The sequence below is a fragment of the Vigna angularis genome, chromosome 1 (assembly GCF_016808095.1).
Source record: "Vigna angularis cultivar LongXiaoDou No.4 chromosome 1, ASM1680809v1, whole genome shotgun sequence".
Lineage (NCBI taxonomy): Eukaryota > Viridiplantae > Streptophyta > Magnoliopsida > Fabales > Fabaceae > Vigna > Vigna angularis.
The window spans coordinates 6,677,573-6,697,680 of NC_068970.1; the positions used below are offsets into that span (position 1 = coordinate 6,677,573).

The window sequence follows — 20,108 nt, forward strand, 5'->3', positions numbered from 1 at the left end:
TAAAAAATAAATAATTTTGTATGGTATTATAAATATTATAAAGTATACTAATTTAAGTTATAAATATTATTGTTAAGAAGTGGACTTTAAGTCTAACTTAACCCTACAAAATCGATTTGTAAAGTTTGCATCCATTTATATATTATAAATTAGTCTTATCTATAGTCGGTGTGAGACTTTCAACACACCCCCTCGACATCATCTCGAGGTGGGACTAGACATTAATGGCTGGTTCTATAACAATCTGGTAGCGGGTGGAACTATTTAGAATTCAAGTATGAATCTAGGTTTCGCATTAGATAGAAATGAGAAAGTAGAGTACTGTATAAAAATGAAAGACTCATTAACCCATTGTCTTAAGGTTTTGGGTAAAGAGTGATGTTAATCTCTTATATGGTTGAACTCAAGTCTCATTTTGGTATTGTCTCCCAGGTGAACCTCCTCTTTGATAGACCCAATAGTGGTATCAAAGCCGATAGTTTGTCTTGATGATCGATTCAAATGAGTATAATGGTCCGTATACCGAAAGTCTTCCTGGCAATGGGTATTTAGGTAAGCAAGTCTCGTTAAGATGAACTGCGGTTGGAGGGAGGGACTCACCCTTTAGGGAGAGATTGTTGGAAATTCAAGTGTGAGTCTAAGTCTTACATTGAATAAAAATGAGAAAGTAGAACACTATGTAAAGATAAAATACCCATTAACCCATTTCCTTAAGGTTTAAAATAAAGAGTGATGTCAGTCCTTTATATGGTTGAGCTCGGTTCTTGATAGACTCAACATGAACAAAATGCCTAAGTAACTCAACAAATGATTCATGACACAAAGATCCAAAATTAATATGACAATGACATCATAATTATCTTTAAATTATAAAGATAATAAAAATATTATTATATTGACACAATGCACTTATGATACTATTAAGATAATTAAGTTGAGTTGGTCATTTAAATACTAAGTATTTTATTTAATAACCATCAAATCTGAAGTAGGGTGAAGTATGTGATGAAAGGAGCAGGAGATCCTAGTCTAGGGGCTTTACATTGACATAAGATATTAATGGACTAACCTTGTATGTGATATGGTGAAACTCACCCAAAATAATTTTGCAAAACAATAAAGACTACCACAAGTACATATAACTCATTAGAGTCTGACATTAATACATATATTTGAATGTTAAATTTAAAATTAATGATTATATGCTTTAAGATTGTTTGACATATTTGTTTTTATAAGTTAATATTCATAATTCAGTTACATAAATATTTCTTTAGTAAATTAATTTACCATTTTGTCTTTGTTTAATAATTTCTTTAATTTCTTGCCTACTATAATCACTTCAATAATATGAACAGATAATAATATTTCTGTAAACTAAGTGCATAATAATGACGCAACAAAAACATAGAGTAAGATAATACTTTTATTTATTTATTTATATATATATTATTGTAAAACTTTATTATTTTACTTTTAGTTTCAGTGTAATAGAAACTCTAGTAGAATACAAATTCTTATAAATATATTTTGGTATTATAATTATATACATAACTATAATAGTGTTTTATATATTTTTTTCAATTCTCCATATTAGATGTATGATGATTCTTAGTGTAGTTAAAAATTATTAAAATATAATGTTATAAATATGACACTATAATTCTAAATACTTATTTTTTTTTATTAAGCGAGATATTTCAAAATAAATAATTTAGCAGAAACTAATATGATATAACACCGTTTCAAAATTTCATATAAGATATTTTATAAGATAATTATAACAAAATAAAATAAGTTTAATGTATTTAATATTAGGCTAAAAGTTTAAATATATTTGGTAAAGTGTGAATATTTTATTAATAAATAGTTTTAGTTATTATTTTTTATAGTTTATTAATAAATACTCATGTATATAATGTTGTATATATTTTTTTTTATCACAAAACTAAGTTTTGTAAATTGTGAATAATATAAAATTATGAGTTATGTATATGTTTTTATATAATAAAATATTTAATTTATCTTTTTAATTATGCTATATGAAGTGATATCAATTTTTAGTTTCAAGTTTAAATAAATTAAATCACATACATTTTTTTTTAAATTATATCCCTAAAAAAATCTTAAAGTTTTTTCAAAAAATTCGTGTTTCACGAAAAGGATTGTAACAATATTGAAATATTTTTTAACACTAATATTTCAAATTTATTATTTTTTTAACATCTATTTCATTTAACAATAATAATAATTATTATTATTTCAAACTGATAAATATTAATTAATATTTTTAATTAAATATAATAATACGATACTTTATATAATATCAATACTTTTTTCTTAATATTTTAAAGATACTTTATCTTTTTTCTATAGATATGCTTTCCTAAAAAAAGCATAGAAAAGAATTTGGCTTTTAGGAAATCAATTCTGGTACGATTGAGTATCTTTAAACGTCAATAATGATTAGTTTTAGTTGGAAAAATAATGTTGGGTCGAGTCTTATTTGGAGAAATTTTGTAGGGTCAGGAATTATTAATGTAAAATTCTCACATTTTGTAGTTGGTAAATCCGCTAATTAATAATTTTGAATTACATTTTTTTCTATCTTTGTGGTTAATATTCTCAACCTTCTATCATTATCAATTTACTTTTTTCGTCTCTTCTCTAAACTGAATTTTAATGATTTTTTTTTAAAAATAATTGACAACATTCACAACAACTTTATAATACAATTTAAACGATCAGCTACACTTATAAAATATAATTTTTGTATTTAAATTGTGCATTTAAAATATTTAATTATATTTTGAATTTAAAATAATCTATTTAAATTATGATACAATTTAATTTTAAATTGAAACGGTAAACAATATGTTAGCAGCAATCTTTATTATTGGTTTGTTAAAATCGCTGGTAAATTTTGTATTTTTAATAAATTTAATTTAATTAATAAAAATTATGTTGGATTATTCTGATAACAAACCTAGTTTTAAATATTTTGGAGAATATATTATATATTATTCTGTTAAAATATAAAGTATTTCCAACTTGATCTGCATGCTTATCCAAACAGGAAAATAAACAACAATTTCAAAACTGCGGATATCTCTTACTTCTTTATGTAAAACAGTCTTCTCCTAGCTTCTCTATAAAAATAAAACACCTCTTCTCCTCCCGTTCATCCTATCGAAATCGGTGAAGAACAAGTTTGGGTCGGTAAGCTTATTCTTTGACACCTTCACTCTTTACTTGCTGTTCTACATTATTATGGTCCATGTGTTTTGTCTTTAGATTAAAGCTTGCAGCTTTTCCTTCTGTGTCGTCTAAAGTTGTTGCTACGTGATCTCTGTTTATAGATTATCTATGACGTTATTATCTTCAGTAATTCTTATACATCGATTGAGTGACGTTTCCTGATCTGCTGATCGATTCCCTCTCTCTCTCTCTCTGTGTTGCGCAGGTATTGACGTCAAGATGAAAATGAAATTGGGGAGAACATTACTACTTTTTCTTTGTTTCAAAGTCTTCTGTTACGCAGTGGTACTTTTTCTGTGTTCCTCCGTTTGTGCATTATCATTTGGGATTCTGGATCATGGTATTCAAATACGATTTATTTTGTATGTTGCAAGCAGGTTGCTACTCCTCAGACTTGTCCTGCTAGCAATGTGGATCAATGCGGCGATTCAGATGGATGGGAAGGGGAGTTTTTCCCTGAAATTGCAAAGATTAAATACGAGGTAGACTTGATTATTTCAATCTATCTGTGTATGCCATACAAGATAACCATGGCATATATTCTTTTCTAAATAGAAGGGAAGGTAAAGAGGCCAATGAAATGAAATGAAAGGGTTTATTCGATTATTAACTTGTTTGGAAGCCTAAGATTATTCCTAAATCCTCCTAAATTATCGAACTTTAAAATTGGAATAAAGTATCAATTTGTTTCATGAAGTATCCAAAAACTAGTGGAACTATATGCTGTCTCTAAACTAATTGTGCCACATCGGCAAGTATCGAAGAACTCTTCAAATTAGGCCTTCAATGCTAGTAATATATATCAATTAAAGGACTAGATTGATGGATATTCAGTACTTTAGGGACTACTTATACAATTTCATTAGTTTAACGACTATTTAAAAGAGAGGATGATATTTGGGTAACTAAATAATATGTTTATTGCATGGTCATACCCTTTGCACAAAAGAATACTCTTTTGGAAAAAGAGGTTGACCTTTAGCAACTGAATTAGTTTTAATATTTTGTTTTGCAGCTATATCTGAGAATTCTTTATGGGGGCTGTTTCTTCTTTTATGTTCATGTGTATTCTAGAATTATATATTGTGTGAATACTCATTACTGCCTGTTTGTATTTAATTTTCAGGGTCCGTCCAGTAAGAATCCACTTTCTTTTAAATGGTATAATCCGGAGGAGGAAATTCATGGAAAGAAAATGAAGGTGGGTTTTCATCTATATTCCAAGAAGTTGCCATTTTTATCTATACCTTATTGTCCACCAACATTAACAGGATTTTGACTTAAATTTGTTCTATAATAACTGCAGGATTGGTTCAGATTTAGTGTTGCATTTTGGCATACATTCCGTGGAACAGGTGCTGATCCATTTGGCGCACCTACTAAGTATTGGCCATGGGAGGATGGTACCAACTCATTAAACATGGCCAAAAGAAGAAGTATGTTAGTTTTTGACTCTCCAGATTTGCTTTACATTTACAGATTTGTTTGTCTCACAATAAAATTCTCTTAATTAACAGTGAGAGCTAACTTTGAGTTCATAAGCAAGCTTGGTGTCGATTTTTGGTGCTTCCACGACAGGGATATTGCCCCTGATGGAAAAACTCTTGATGTGAGTCAATGTTTCTCCACTTAATTGCAATTCTTAGAGATGATAAAAATGGAGATGCAGTGGCATATGCTTACTAATGTTTTATTTCTGGAATATTCAGATACGATCATAGTTGGTGGAATGTGCTTTCTTGATTAAAACACTTTGCTTCATTTTATAAATTTTCTTTCTGAGCTGTTAGACTGCTATTGTTGTCTTTATCATAGGAATCTAATGCAAACTTGGATGAAGTGGTTGCCCTAGCTCAAGAGCTCCAGACCAAGGTATATTACTTTTCACCTACATTATTTGGAAGTAGGAAAAAACACTAACAATTTGTACCAAAGCCCAAATGATTGCTGAGTTCCTTGTATTTCCAGTTAGTCATTTCACATGAATGAATGATGTACATTGTTTTGGAGCTTGGAGAATGCAGAAATATAAGATTTGCTTAGCCAAATCTGGTTTTAACATGTACCCATACCCCGTTGATTTTTCAAGTGTGGAATGCAATGAATATATTTAGAGTTGGTAAATAAGGAAGAAATGATACGAGCAGTCTCTTCTTCTTTTCCTTTGTCTGTCTAGTTCACGAAGTACCTTTTTGTTCTTTCCATTCCTGTGATCCTGTTTATTCAGTACTCTGCTAGAGCACTGTTGTACACACATTTTTTTTTATGTCTTGAGTTAAACAACCATATTACATGTAATGGTTTTGTTGTGTTATCATATAGGCTAAAAAAAGAGTATTATGGGGAACAGCTCAGTTGTTCATGCATCCTCGTTACATGCATGGTGCTGCTACTAGGTAACATATAATACAATTTCCTCCTGAATTGTCTTTATGGTCCTTATGCATATTGGGTTCATTGCTGACTAAATGAACTGCTTTACAGCTCTGAATTAGGGGTCTATGCATATGCTGCTGCTCAAGTGAAGAAAGCCATGGAGGTAAGGTTTTATGTGCGTGTAAGGTTCATTGTATCTGAAGAACCATTCTTCTTTTACTGATTTAAACATATATATATTGCAGGTGACTCATTATTTGGGAGGAGAAAATTATGTTTTCTGGGGTGGTCGTGAGGGTTATCAATCTCTTTTGAACACAGATATGGAGCGAGAGCTTAATCATATGGTACGTGAATCATTCTTGCTTTGAATTAATTATTTTGCTTTACTGCTTTCTTTTATTTCTTGTATTACTGAACAAATTTATAAGGAATCTCCTTGAAATTAATGAAACATTAGTTCTATGTGCATGCTACAACAACAACCACTTTTTAATGTGGATAAGAAAGAAATATACGCAAGCAAGGGCATAAAGCCTTAAGGAAAAAATTGACCTTATGAGATGTATCTCTTGAATGAAGTAAATTTTTCTCTCCTTCATAGTGACAGACATGAATCACGAGCTTATGACAATCCATTGCCTACTCCGACAAAAATCAAATAAGCTTGTTTTTTTTAGCCTCTGCTGACTTTCTTAATTAGATTTATTACCTTATTACAGGCTAGGTTTTTTGAAGCTGCGGTAGCACACAAAAAGAAGATTGGATTCAATGGTAACATTCTGTAGAATGCCTACTATTTATCATTTTTATAGCGCTAAATTGTGAAATATGGATGCTTAGAAGGTTTTATAAGTTTAAAAAAATTTCTGGTTTGTGCACTGCACTAAAATTTGAATGAAAATTTTATTTTTTCACTTATAAAGGTTTTTTCCTTTTGTAAGTCCTTTTCCTTGTGCCATTTTAGGGACATTGCTAATTGAGCCTAAGCCACAAGAACCTACGAAACACCAGTAAGAATCTTACCTGTTCAGTCAATACTTTTGCAGCACCTGTTACCCGTACTAAACTTATGTTTCTACAGGTATGATTGGGATGCTGCAACCTCAGCAAATTTCTTGCGAAAATATGGACTTGAAGGTAAATTATATACCTGTCCTTTTCACCCAATGCCAAACTAACAAAGCAGGACGAGTATCTTCATCATATATATATACACCTAAAATGTTGCTCTAATTTTCTTTGTTAAGAACAATGTTATTACAATTTACAAATTTCTGTCATTTCTTTTCCTTCTCTAGGCGAATTCAAACTCAACATAGAGTGCAACCATGCCACCCTCTCTGGCCACAGGTGAATTGATCATTATATATTGTGTTTACATGGGCCGTCCTTGATCTTACTTTCCCTTTCAAATTTGACAATCATAAATCTTAACTGAAGCTGGACATGATATTTGTACTTTCAATTTCTGCCGAAATATGTAGTTGTCATCATGAACTCGAAACTGCAAGGATTAACGGATTGCTGGGTAATATTGATGCTAACACCGGCGATCCTCAAGTTGGTATGTGTGCATTTTCTCATTCAATAAATATTGTAACACTTAGCATCGAGACAGGAACAATAACATGTCACATGAATGAATGTTGTAACGTGAAGCTGTTATCATTACTGCAGGCTGGGACACTGATCAGTTTCTGGTAGATATTCAAGAGGCAACGCTGATTATGCTCAGTGTGATCAGAAATGTAAGAAAATGTTTCAGTGAGTTTGCATCATGAAATGCAACACACCTAGAAATGCAATCTCATCCGACCGGGTTCTTTTTGTTTTGTTTTTTGTCTTTTCCAGGGAGGACTTTCACCAGGTGGATTCAACTTCGATGCGAAATTGTCAGTCCTTCTTTATCTTAATGTACTCACATTCCTGTTTGTTTGTTTATTTTTTTTCCTCTCAATTTCTTTACTGAACTATATACAGGCGGAGAGAGAGCACGGATGTTGAAGACTTGTTCATAGCCCACATTGTTGGAATGGATACCCTGGCCCGTGGACTGAGAAATGCTGTCAAGCTAATTGAGGTAACACAAGGACCCTTCATTTACATCTATTTATGCCCTCATAATTCAAATGCGCAAATTCAATGAAAGCCTTTAAATCTCTTTTGAGAATCAAACTGAACTTTTTTCATTATGCTGGCTCGAAGGATGGTTCTCTGTCTGAGCTTGTCCGTAAACGATACCAGAGTTTTGACACTGAAATTGGGGCTCAAATAGAGGTAAAATTCTTCCAACATTTTTATTTTCTCTTTTATAGTGTTCCTTTTGATTAACTTTATCGAAATGGATGTTAACGTAGGCTGGTAAAGCTGACTTTGAATATCTGGAGAAGAAAGTCAAGGAATGGGGAGAACCAAAGGTTGCTTCTGCGAAACAGGTAACACGAAATATAGTTTTTCTGTTAGAAAGGGCAAGCATTAAATTTTTTGCTACAGAGTAAATTTTATTCCCCAATGTGTAATGAACAAATACAAATTTGATTATTCAGCTTGAAAAATAGAGCAAGTCCCTAAATTTGTAGTTAACACCACGATCCAAACACCTGAATTATCAGGAAAGCATCCCCGCAGCCAGTTGTAAACCCCAAATAACCTGAAATCTACTCTTCTTTTTGTTTAAGAAAATAGACAATATTATCCTTTTGAGGATAATGCTACCTATATACCACCATTTCAGCAGTTAAGAGCTTTTTATGAAACCATATTCTTCCTTATACATGTTTTCCTCGAGCCTAATTAACTGAGATTAAGAAAATACATTTGATTCTCTGCTGTACACACACACACACACACGATGAAATGGAACAATTCTCTTTCAAGATATGTTACTAGTTATGGTTATAAGTATGAAAATATGTCTTGTATATCCATGCTGATTGACTAAATTTGCTTTAGCCCAAGCTGTTTTATTCTATACTTGTTAAAATAGTGGAGCTCTCTGTGTGTTTACGTATCGACAAAATAGATTCTAATAAAGGTCTTTTGCCTTATGTTACAGGAGCTAGCCGAGATGATCTTCCAATCTGCTTTGTAGAAATATGAATCTAGACTTATATAGCGACTTTTTTCGTTTTATTATATTAGGAACAGTTCAATATGTTAGGTTCACAGTTCAATATGTTAAGTTTACGAATAAAAGGAAATTCAGACTGGCTTATATTTTATTTATTATGTAAAACGTACACATTTTACTATATATATATATATAAAACGTACACATTTTTACTTTCTATTTTGTCTCTATTACGTTTTTTTATTCTCTAATTTATCTCTATAAGTACATTCTTTAAATTATTCATAATTGTATTCCACAATCCACTCACTCTATTATTTTTTACTTCTTACTAAGAGAAATGGAGCGCTTCTTTTTCCCTACTAGTTCTTAAACACAATGCCTGATCTGACTGGTCATACTGAGATCACTGATAGCGCAACCAGAATGCAATAGTATAAGGATGTTGCTAGGTGGAAGTATTATAATCAGGGAACTTAGGAAGGTTCTTACGAACATTATTTAAAGATGTGAATTTTTTCAATTTTTTTTTATTTCAATAAATTTCGTACAGGAGATATTCAGAGGAATTATTTTAGCTTTTTTAATAAATATCATAATTGAGTCTATGAAAGTTATTTTATTAGTTTATTTATCGTCCTATATTCAAAATTACCACTTTTAAATTGGGTGTGTAATATTTATATTTTTAGTGCAAATTCTATGAATATATCACTTAAATTCCAAAATATAAAAATACATTTTAGAATTGACATTTTAATTTTAATATACTAGTAAAAATACGTTTGTAATTTTTTTATAATTGTTAAAACAAAAACAGTAATTGGTACAACAGTTTTCATAAAAGATATTAAAATTTTGTGAAAGTAAATGAAAAGTTGTACAAAAATTATGTACACTAAAAAGGTTAAAAAAAATTGTATCTCCTTTCTATATTAGTATATATTAAAAATACATTCGAGAATGAAAGTGCCCAACAGTAGTTTTAGATAATTTTTTAAAACTAAAAAATTGCAGGAACGTATTTGTGAGATGTAGGAAAGAGACCACTTTGACACTTTTTCTTTCTTTAACCCATGTTTTTGTTTTACAGGAGTCTTTGGACTAGAAAATGAAAAATATATTTTTAGATTTACACTGTTAGTCTCAAATAAATTTTAAATTACAAAATGTAAAATATAATTTTAAATTTTATGATCAGAATAAATTTATAGATTATACTATTTATAATCATGGACATTTTTTTTGGAGAGATACAAGAAAAAGAGGGTTGTCAAAGAAATTGTCCCAATATCAATTCTGGAAATGGAACAGAAAGGCCGAGGCCCAACTTTGTCTGTGACAGGCTAATTCTAATTCTAAATGCAGGAAATGACAGTTGAGTTGAAAACGGGGTTGCTATAGGTGCGAGATCCCAAAACCGAAAGGTGGAGGACGAGGGAATCGAAACCATCTACTATTTATCTTCGTTTTCTTCGTCTCCGTTCTTTCTGTTTCCATTCGTCTTCGTTTCATCCCTCACAGGAATCTCGCCAAACCTAATCGATCCTTCTACTTTCTTCGCGTTTCCAATGTATCGTCCTCGTTCCCTTCCTTCCACCATGGACGCCATTTAGATTCACACTCACATGCACTTCTCCTCAGCTTCACCCTTTCTGCTTCGAGATCTGATCTCATTCTCATTCCTTTTGTTTCCAGAAATAAAAATTCATTCCGTTACTGATTGATGTGCTAGTTGCAATTGCACTGTGTGAGCGTCCCTCTGCCGAATCGGAAGATGGGATTAGTGTTTACAAAATTGTTTTCCTCTATTTTCGGTAACAAGGAAGCTCGAATCCTCGTTCTCGGCCTCGACAATGCCGGGAAAACCACTATCCTTTGTATGCTTCTTACTTCTTCGCTTCTCCCTCACTGTCCATTTTGAATCTGTTGTTTCTTGATTTGATTCGTTTGAATTGTTACCTTCCTTTTCAGATCGGCTTCAGATGGGCGAAGTTGTCTCCACCATTCCAAGTTCGTACTCCATCTTGTTTTATACCCAAATCTTAATGTCTGTCTTTTCTATCTGGTTTTATTTTTGTAATTTTTTATTCGTTTCGCTGCTGACAATATTTTGGTTTTGGAAATTATAGAACGATGAGCAGTCTTGTTTAAATTTTAGGTTCCTTTTATATTTATATATAAGCTCGCTCACATTTCTTATTTAATTTTATTGTTTGCGTTTACTATATTAAATTGTTAAAGATTTTCCGTACGTTCCTTGGTAGCAAAATGTAGACCAATTTTTGAATGCTGTTATTTTAGTTATTTTATCTCTATATGTATTGGTTGCTGCTAGTAAACGTTTCCACTGCTTTTATGGTATTGTATATTGATTGATTAAATTATTTGATGCAGCTATTGGGTTTAATGTCGAAACTGTGCAGTATAACAACATCAAATTTCAAGTTTGGGATTTAGGTAAACGACCTTTGTCATCTTGATTCAGCAAGTTCTGTATATTTTGGTACTTGTTATGTTTTCTTCTTTTCACCACTCCCTATGTTGAACTAAACAAATCTAGAACCACTATTGGAATCATAGAGATTACCATAGTATAGTTAGAATTTACAAACAAGCACGAATATGTTTGAACATATATTAATTTAAAGTGTTTAAATGTTCTTTTAGCCTTTCTAAATACTATCAGTTTCATTTGACCCATTGCTTTTAAAATGTTGGTATCTAGTCTATGTCACCCCCCTTCCACGGTCCCTATGTAAGTTTTCTGTTTTGTTCTCTTCATGATATTCTTCTATCTCATGCTAAATACAAACAAACGTGCATAGCCGTGTTTTAGACTTGAACTTTGTTAGTTCTATTACTGAGTGAGTGCAATAGATTACAAATTAGATTTTGCTAAATACAAATGACGCTACTAAAGCTAGAGCTAGAACTAGCACTGCTATCATACAAAGATAAATTACGGATTCTCTCTAAATACATCGTATTCCTTCTCTACTTTAGCAACACAAACGTGCATAGCCGTGTTTCATGCCCTCCTTTGGCCATAGATATTTTTATTAATGGTTTTTTTGAATGTTGATACAGTCAAGTGAAGATAAAAGAAAAACCTAGACTATAACTTACTTTTTTTCTTTTTTCATGTTTCGTTCTATACATATCTACTTTGTATGTGTTGTTGGTTAAAGATTACTCTTTGGCTTCCATGTTTACGTTGTTTATAAATTACAAGCATGCGAATTTATTTCCTGAGACTTAATATGCAATGGCATATGATGGATTATTTTAAATGCTAATTCAAATGTGAAACTTTTGTTTATACAGGTGGGCAAACAAGTATCAGGTAAACACTCTGGCTTCATTCTTACTTCATTTGACTAGGTGTAGGTGTATGATCTTTTTTTGTTTCTGCTAATATTTACTTTTAGCTCCTAGTACTTACCGTGAATTTTGATATCCTATAATGTCACTAGTTTATAAATTTTATCACTCCTACTCCTACATGATATGAAGTTTCACTACTGTAGTTTGGCACTTTGGCTCAATTATAATGTGCCATTGAAATTTGATCTTTCTATTCTTTTAAGGGCTGTTTTGTAATCATATAGCGATGTACATGTCTTTTCTGTCCATGTTATCTTAAAATGCATCTCAGGAGCATATGCAGCGTGAAAATGCACTGTTTCAAGGAGTTTCTATGCCCAATGACAACCTCATTTTTTTTCCTATATTACTTGTGTCACATGATATGATGAAAAAAAGTATGTGTAGATATCATCATAATGGATAAAAACTACTTGCATATTGAAAACTAAGTGGGTCAAACCATAAAATGGGATAATAAATATAACCTTGATTGACATGTTTAAGTATTCAAGGTTACTACAAGTTTTAAATTGGTTGTTGAGTGCCTAACATAACCCTCCTCCTTTACTTAGGCTTAGGGCTGACTGACTATGAAGCCGTAGGCAGAGTTACTTAGTAGTCACAGTTGAAGGGAAAACAATGTAATTGTGGCATTGCTGTGCTTTCAGAGTATGTTAAGCTGTCACACAAGAAGGCACATGATACCAAATGATTGTATCAGGTTTTTTAAATTGCGAGCTGTAGTGGGTAGTTACTCTCTGCTACAGGGAGGAATATATTTTTGGATTTCATCAAAATTTGAAATCTAATACTGATGAATACTGAACATTCTAAAAAAGACTTGGACATTGATGAGTATTCATGGTTCCTATAGGAAACTTGAATTTGATTTTTGCTGGTATTAATTTGTATGTTTTGTTTGAAACATCTGTGACTTTTTATTGTTAACTGTGAAAGTCATTGATTTTGAAGCACTTGTACAATTTTTGAGAGTTTATATGTATATATTGCAACCTATATAAAAATTTGAAAATAGTTGCTATCCCTCTAGAGTGTTTTTGGGTTTAGGCTTAGCGCTGCTATTTGGGATTTGAAACAATGGATTGTATGAGTTATTGGTAAGACATCCATCGAGCAAAAGATAACATGAAATTAGATAAGATGGTTTAGATGTGTAAATAAAGGTATTGGGAACACTGGTGTGGAGAGTGGTTCACATTGTTCTGTGTCTTGTAAAAAGTGGTTGAGACAAGCTAAGTACATTGGAGGAAATTATTAGTTTAATCTCTTATTGAATAGTGTTGTTGAGAATTTGGTATTTAGCTAAGCTTATTGGTTTTTGTGTAATCCATATGATTGATCTCATCGAGTAAGGCTATATTAATAGAAGGAGCAGGTTGAATAGAAAATGGGAAAAGTTGGATCACTAACTGTTTGAAGTTGAAGGGAAAAACTATGAAAAAAAAAGAAACCGTACCCAGATATGTTGCATTGCCTTTATATATACTATAGCTGAAATGTCAATTTATATCTCCAACCTTCTGTTATTTGATTATTTTTAATTTTTGTTTTCATAGGCCATATTGGAGGTGTTATTTTCCAAATACTCAGGCAATAATATATGTTGTTGATTCAAGTGACGTTGATAGGCTTGTGATTGCTAAGGAGGAGTTCCATGCAATTCTGGAGGTATATGTCATTCTTGATTTTTGTTGTGTATATTTATATTGACACACTCACAACACACACATCACGATCATTGTATCAAGAAGAATTAGGAAGAAAAATGGTGTGCATGTGAACATGGCACATACAACTTGTTCAGAATAAATCTAGGTTTGGAGTGTAAAAGTGTTTAATTACCCTTAGATAAATGAGATGAATAAGAAAAGGTATATATTTTCATTAAATACATCAAGAAAATTCATCAATAAAGGTTACAAAATAATTAAAACCAAAAGAAGTAAAAGAAGTGACAACACGACTTAGTCTCCAAATATTAAAACTAATAGTAGAACAAACAAAATTACAATGTATTTCAAACTTTTTAGGAAAGGAAGACCTAACATGTTTTCCTAATTGACAAGATTTGCAATCTAAAGCTATCATCTTCAACTTAGGCAAACTTGGGTGGCCCAAATGATCATGCAAAAGTTTTGGGACTGAAATTGCAAAATAGGATACTGAGGAACTTGGTTTTGGGAAATAAAGACGACTCTTACCACATTCTTGTATAGCAAAGGAATTATGGATAAAGGTCACAAAACAATTCAAAGAACGAGTCAATTGACTCACATTAAATTGTAAGGATAATTGGGAATGTACAAAAGATAATTTAAATTTAGTGAAAGACGTAAAGAAATCTTGTCAATTCCTTGAGATGCTACTTTGGACCCATTACTGACAATATACAATGAGGAATTTTTGGGGAGGAAATGGAGGAAAATGAAGAAATATTGCCAATGACATGGTATGAGGCACCTAAGTCAAGAATCCTTGGACTATATGACCTTCCATAGATTGAGAAATGCATTTGACATTGAAGAGGATTGACCAAGATTGATAGATTTTCTAGATTTGTACCTTAAACTTTTTTGGTACTTTTCATTAGAAACTTTAGATTCTGAATTATCATCATATATAGACAGAGGAGCAACTTTAATAGTTTTCTTGGGTATAACTCATTCTCTTACAGAATGAGCATTGAGATGCCCACTTTAGCCGTCTTTCTTGATTGCTACGACCTCCTCTTCTTCCTCGTGGTCCTACCATTGCTGATGTTTCAATAACATTAGCAGGATTTTCATCTTTTAACAAGGTACACTCGAAGCAGTCTATTGACTTAACTTGCCCTTGAAGGGATCGAATCACCAACTTAAATTTAGTCACATACATTTTCAAAGTCCGTGATCAAAAGTCCGAGTGTAGGCATCTCAGATTTAGGACCATAGCTTATCAATTTTTTTTGTTGATATCCTCCGGTGAATCAGCCACCAAAAATCTCTTCAATTCTTCTATTGCAGCCCGAGCCTTTGCTACATGAGAGACCATATCATGATTGGTCTGTGCGAGAGGCTACTCTTTGAGTTACACCATGTAGATGTTGAATTTCATTGGCAAAAATATCTTGCGTGCTTTCCAAAGAAGAACATGTCTTATATGGTCTCAAAAATTCAGACTTTTTATTCGACTGATTGCCAAAAAACAACACAACTGGAAGTCCAATTTCTGCCATTGAGACCTTTCTTCATCCAAAACAATAAAAGGCATGGAATTATTTTTCCAATTGAGCTTTGTTGTGGTGATAGTAGGTGTAGCAGAAAAAGGAGAAGCCATTCCAAAGACTTGAGCAGGGAAGGAAAAAACCTAGCATTGATAGGAAAACTCTAGGTGAGAGCTACTACCATTGGAATAGAAGGTCAAGGGCATAAACAAGTTTAGGAGTCTCCGAATAGACGAATAACAACAGTTCGGTGTGATTTTGACACCGGAAAGGTAGCGCATGGGAGACACACACTTGGTGCTGTGCGTGGCGGCACGTTAGACAGATTTTGAGGCAGCGACCACCAAAGATGGGTTGTGCTCCTCGACGCGCACCTAACCCTAACTTCACCAGAAGAGATAAGACGGTGGACAGCGGTAGTGACGACAACTATTAGAGATCATTGTTGAATCCCGAATCGTTTTGTCTATCGCGAATCGTTTCGTCATAAGATTCATAAACATTTAAAAATCGCAACATACAAGACAAGAAAACATGTAAAGATGTAATTAATAATAGCAACAGCATTAAAAAAGAGTGGTTGTATAGTGGGTAAATTAAGTTAATGTTAGATTGGGCTAGGTTGTATTACCCAACTCCTTTGGTACATGAAAAAAAATGCATGGGGTGATAAATATATGACCCAAAGAGAATAAGAAAGAAATATGACAGTTTTGAGTGCAGTGGTAGTTTTCAGAGAGTCACTTTTTTTAATTTTTTTTGGTTGCAGTGACAGTTTCCAGAGTCAACTTTCTTTTTGGGTGGAGTAGCAGTGGATTCACCATTTACTAATTGGGCTTTAAAATGTTTTAAACTAAATGGGCTAAAATTTTAGGTTAAATATGAGTGGGCATTTATCTCTGGGGTGTTGCTCCCTGTACCACCACAAATTTTTTCCTGCACCACCCCATTCCACAATTGCCCTTAAGTGAAAATTGAATTACCGTAATTAAAACGTTAAAAAAAAACCGAAATGAAAGATCCAACATCCGTAGGCCAAGCCAAACGGATATGAATATCCGTTTAGGCCTTCATATCTGTCGTCTACTTGTATGTTTTCTTCGCCAACTGAGTTTTTTTTTTTATGTTTTTCATGAGACAGTATACAGGGTTGGTGTTTGTTGGAACGAGGGTTTTTAATTAAAAATATAAAAAGTTAATTTAAAAGTAAAAAGAAAAATTAACTTAAAGGGTAATTTTGGAAAAAAAGTAAATTGAGGAGGTGCTGGAAGAAGGCAAGGCAGTGGGGTGGAGGGAGCATCTTTCTTATCTCTGTACCTCCAAATTTTTTAAAAATCCCAAAACTATTCTCTGTAAAAAAAATTTAACATAAAGTAACTTTTTTAAAGTTTCTCTCTTTGCAATTCAAAACAATTCTACACCCCATCTTTTGTCAAAGAATTATAAAATCCGTTAAAATATTTTCTAAAGATTTTAATAGACTTCAAAATCCGTTAAAGGATTTTTTTGAAAATTTTAACAGATTTCAAAAATTTTTTGAAAATTTTTCTAAAAAGGCCTAAATAGATTTTGAAATTGGTCCAGGTCTTCAGCAGATCTCAAAATCTGTCAAAATTTTTAATAGATTTCGAAATTTATAGGTTTCATGCACCTGTTTTTCATGAAGAGAAACGTAACCTCATTTACTGAGGGTTATTTTCGGAAATTAGAGGTGCAGGAAGAAACATTTGGAAGTGCAGAGAGAAACGCCCAAAATGGGTCCCAATTCCAATCCACTAAAATGCCTGAGAGCGGTCTGTCCTTACTCACGAACGCACACAAGGCCAGCGTCGAGGTTGTGCCACTGCGAGGTACGTTGAGGCCGTGAGAGTAGCCACCGTGAGAGATGTTGTTGAGGCGAGGTCTATCGACTTCTTCTCCTTCATTGCTGGGAGGGATTGCACCGCGAGGCACCACTTCAACCAGCATTGTCGTGAGAGTCACCGCGGTAAAAGGTGCCACCCCAAGTAACATCTTTGCCCATGGATGTTACGATTCAAGCTACGATTCAGGGTGATTCGGAGATCGAATTGTACGATACTAACATGATATGGGAACAAAACGAGTCTTCAAGCTATTCGTATTGTGGAGGTGGAGAATCGTATCGTGTATTGTGGGATACTTCCTACCATGTTAGAGATAATTACAAGATACATAGAAGAGGCAAGGCACTTCCTAAAACCCTAACCCTAAAATTGGGTTCACATATATGAAAAATAATAAAAGAAAACATAACATTTCTTCAATTACATGTCATTTTGAATACTGATCTAAGAACTTGGTTCGCAAACTTGTAATATTCCTGTACTCATAAGTAATTGGTATTGTAGGAGAGTGGTGATACTAAGTTGCATTTCTAAGCTTTATTAGTTTAGTGAACCTTCAACAATGCCTTAGAATGTAATAGAGTAATGCTTCATGTATTATATGGAATAAGCTAATAGGAATTTTTTTCCGATAGCCATAAGAACATCAATGATTGATATATGGTATTGAATATTAAGAAATAAAGTGAACAAGAGCATTGCTTAATATTTTGCGCATATGAGAATGTTGAGTTGATTCATGGATAAATGATCATTCAAGAAAAGAAGATCATCAATGAATGAATGTTTCGAGAAAGTAGGAGTTGAACCTATTGTGGATCAGATGGTACAAACAAGCCTTCGAGACGGTTTAGATATATGAAAAAAAGACTAATGGATGTTTCACTTAGACAGCATGATCAGATGGATTTAGAGGAACACCTAGACAAACTTAGAATGAATCCGATACAAATGATTTATATCTAAATGGTTTTTTTTGTGAAGAATTGGGATTTAATTGATCTGCGTAGCATCATTCCATGTAACCGCTTACTCCTAGTTGGGAAGAGTTTGTTGTTGTTCAAGGTTTAGCAACTATAATAGGGTTCTGAAGTGGTTTCCACAACTCAAAGTTCATACAATTATACACGTTGAATCTCAATTTCATTCAAGTTATTCTATAATTGATTGTTTTATTTGATATATCATTTTAAATTAGCACATTTTCAATTTTGGGTTTTAGATGTAGTTTTCAAGTTGTTGAACACTTGTTGATTTATTCTGTTCTCTTTTCTTCCGTAGACCTGGATATTGCCTGGGATTGTGATTTCAGGTTTTAATAAATAATACTTAATACTAAATTGTCTCTGAACCGTTGCAACAGGAGGAAGAACTAAAAGGTGCTGTTGTTCTCCTTTTTGCAAACAAACAGGTAGAATTTTATCTATATTTTTTGGATTCTCGTATTTCCCCAGGTAAATAAGAAGGAAATAATGAATATGTAAAAAAGTTAGGAAGCTGACATTCTCAGTAGGAGGAAAATGGCTAGCAACGAACTTTCCAGCGCATTCTTTATTTATTATTGGCTGAAATTTATTGCAAACTACAATTTTGTGATGCAAAAGGATAGTTTTAAGTTGTGCCTAATTACTATATGCATACCATATGCCTTGTGTGTAAAACTGAAAATTTGAAAAATAAATGTATCAATTCTCTTTTCTCCGTATACAGGACCTTCCTGGTGCACTTGATGATGCTGCAGTGACGGAGGCTCTAGAGTTACACAAGATAAAAAATCGTCAATGGGCTATTTTTAAAACTTCTGCAATAAAAGGAGAAGGACTTTTTGAGGGCCTGGACTGGTAAGTCAAATTAAATTAAAGGTTGTTTCAAGGGAATTACGATTTGAAATATCCATAGATTTTAGGTACTTTGCTATATAATTGTTTTTTAGTTTTCATTTCTTTTCTATATTTTTGGATTTTTTTTGTCTCCGTATATCCCCTTCCTTTTGCTCTTTTATTTTTTGTGACAAAAAAGGAAAAACTATTACAATTTGTATGTATCTCTTATCTCCATAGAATAAAGTGCAGATAATTGTTATTTTCTAATAGATGACTGTCGAGCTACTAATGTCATTTGACCTGAATGGAAGTCTAATGAGAGAAATATGTAAGGTTGAAAGTACATATGTTTCCTGACAGAGAACCCTATCTAATAATATAGTATAATTGACCTGGCGTGAGGTCTTCCTTTTTCGTCATTCCTGAAAATATGAAGCTACTAAGGTTTAGAAAATATGAATGGTATGCTTATATTAGTTTTTGGAAAATCTGAATTTGAATTTCTTTTGTGGTTCTTATCTGCAGATGTTAAATATTGTGCACAATGTTAACACAGTACCTTCTTTGAAATATTACGCTGCCTCTAACTACAATACATCATACCTTTTACAAATCCTGGTTACTATTTTGGGCAATATTAATGTGAGCTTGTTATATAGGTTGAGCAACACACTCAAATCTGGGGGTGGCTAAAGCTGTCCAGGTTCAGTGAAATGATTGAATTCAGAAGAAAGGTTGACATGCGTATTTTTGGTATCTCTTTCACTGTGAATTATGTTACAATAATAGATTAAAGTTCGCACATGCGTTTGATTCCGCTTTGTATTTACAGTTAAAGGTGTGAATGATGGTCATCGGTTGTCTTTTCGTTATTTTTTTTTATTATTTTTAAGCCAGTCTCTTGATTCCCGTAATAGCAGTAGCTGAATGGTTTCTAAGGAAATTTTTCTCGTCTAATCTTGTGTAATCGAGCTACATGGGTTTACACTTAATGTGCTTGACGTAAAGATGAATCCATGAGGTAGTTTTGTCAATGATACCGGCTGATGATGACAAACCTTCAAAGCTCTCTGGTTGCGGTGAGGACCGAAAAGCTATTAAAGCTATTGTTGACAAGGCGA

At 32.6% G+C, this 20,108-nt stretch overlaps 2 protein-coding genes across 4 annotated transcripts; both read left to right on the forward strand.

Annotated features, from left to right (window-relative positions):
• Positions 1 to 3,081: 3,081 nt before the first annotated feature.
• On the forward strand, positions 3,082 to 8,924 carry LOC108322105 (xylose isomerase). Of its 2 annotated transcripts, none has more exons than XM_017554083.2 (21): positions 3,082 to 3,219; positions 3,464 to 3,543; positions 3,636 to 3,740; positions 4,385 to 4,459; positions 4,565 to 4,694; positions 4,776 to 4,867; positions 5,074 to 5,130; positions 5,581 to 5,654; positions 5,743 to 5,797; positions 5,880 to 5,981; positions 6,357 to 6,408; positions 6,602 to 6,647; positions 6,719 to 6,774; positions 6,936 to 6,987; positions 7,122 to 7,201; positions 7,315 to 7,385; positions 7,489 to 7,529; positions 7,618 to 7,717; positions 7,843 to 7,914; positions 7,995 to 8,072; positions 8,693 to 8,924. In XM_017554083.2, the coding sequence occupies exons 2-21, from the start codon at positions 3,478 to 3,480 to the stop codon at positions 8,726 to 8,728; spliced, it is 1,440 nt and encodes a 479-aa protein (XP_017409572.1). In that variant the 5' UTR covers positions 3,082 to 3,219; positions 3,464 to 3,477; the 3' UTR covers positions 8,729 to 8,924. The 2 variants fall into 2 exon arrangements, with proteins under 2 accessions (XP_017409572.1, XP_017409573.1); XM_017554084.2 differs by having other exon boundaries at positions 3,106 to 3,215.
• A 1,099-nt stretch (positions 8,925 to 10,023) lies between these two features.
• On the forward strand, positions 10,024 to 19,859 carry LOC108322173 (ADP-ribosylation factor 1). Of its 2 annotated transcripts, XM_017554180.2 has the most exons (9): positions 10,025 to 10,280; positions 10,406 to 10,587; positions 10,682 to 10,720; positions 11,105 to 11,167; positions 12,035 to 12,053; positions 13,654 to 13,765; positions 18,528 to 18,575; positions 18,875 to 19,005; positions 19,647 to 19,859. In XM_017554180.2, the coding sequence occupies exons 2-9, from the start codon at positions 10,485 to 10,487 to the stop codon at positions 19,678 to 19,680; spliced, it is 549 nt and encodes a 182-aa protein (XP_017409669.1). In that variant the 5' UTR covers positions 10,025 to 10,280; positions 10,406 to 10,484; the 3' UTR covers positions 19,681 to 19,859. The 2 variants fall into 2 exon arrangements, with proteins under 2 accessions (XP_017409668.1, XP_017409669.1); XM_017554179.2 differs by having other exon boundaries at positions 10,024 to 10,587.
• Positions 19,860 to 20,108: the final 249 nt, after the last annotated feature.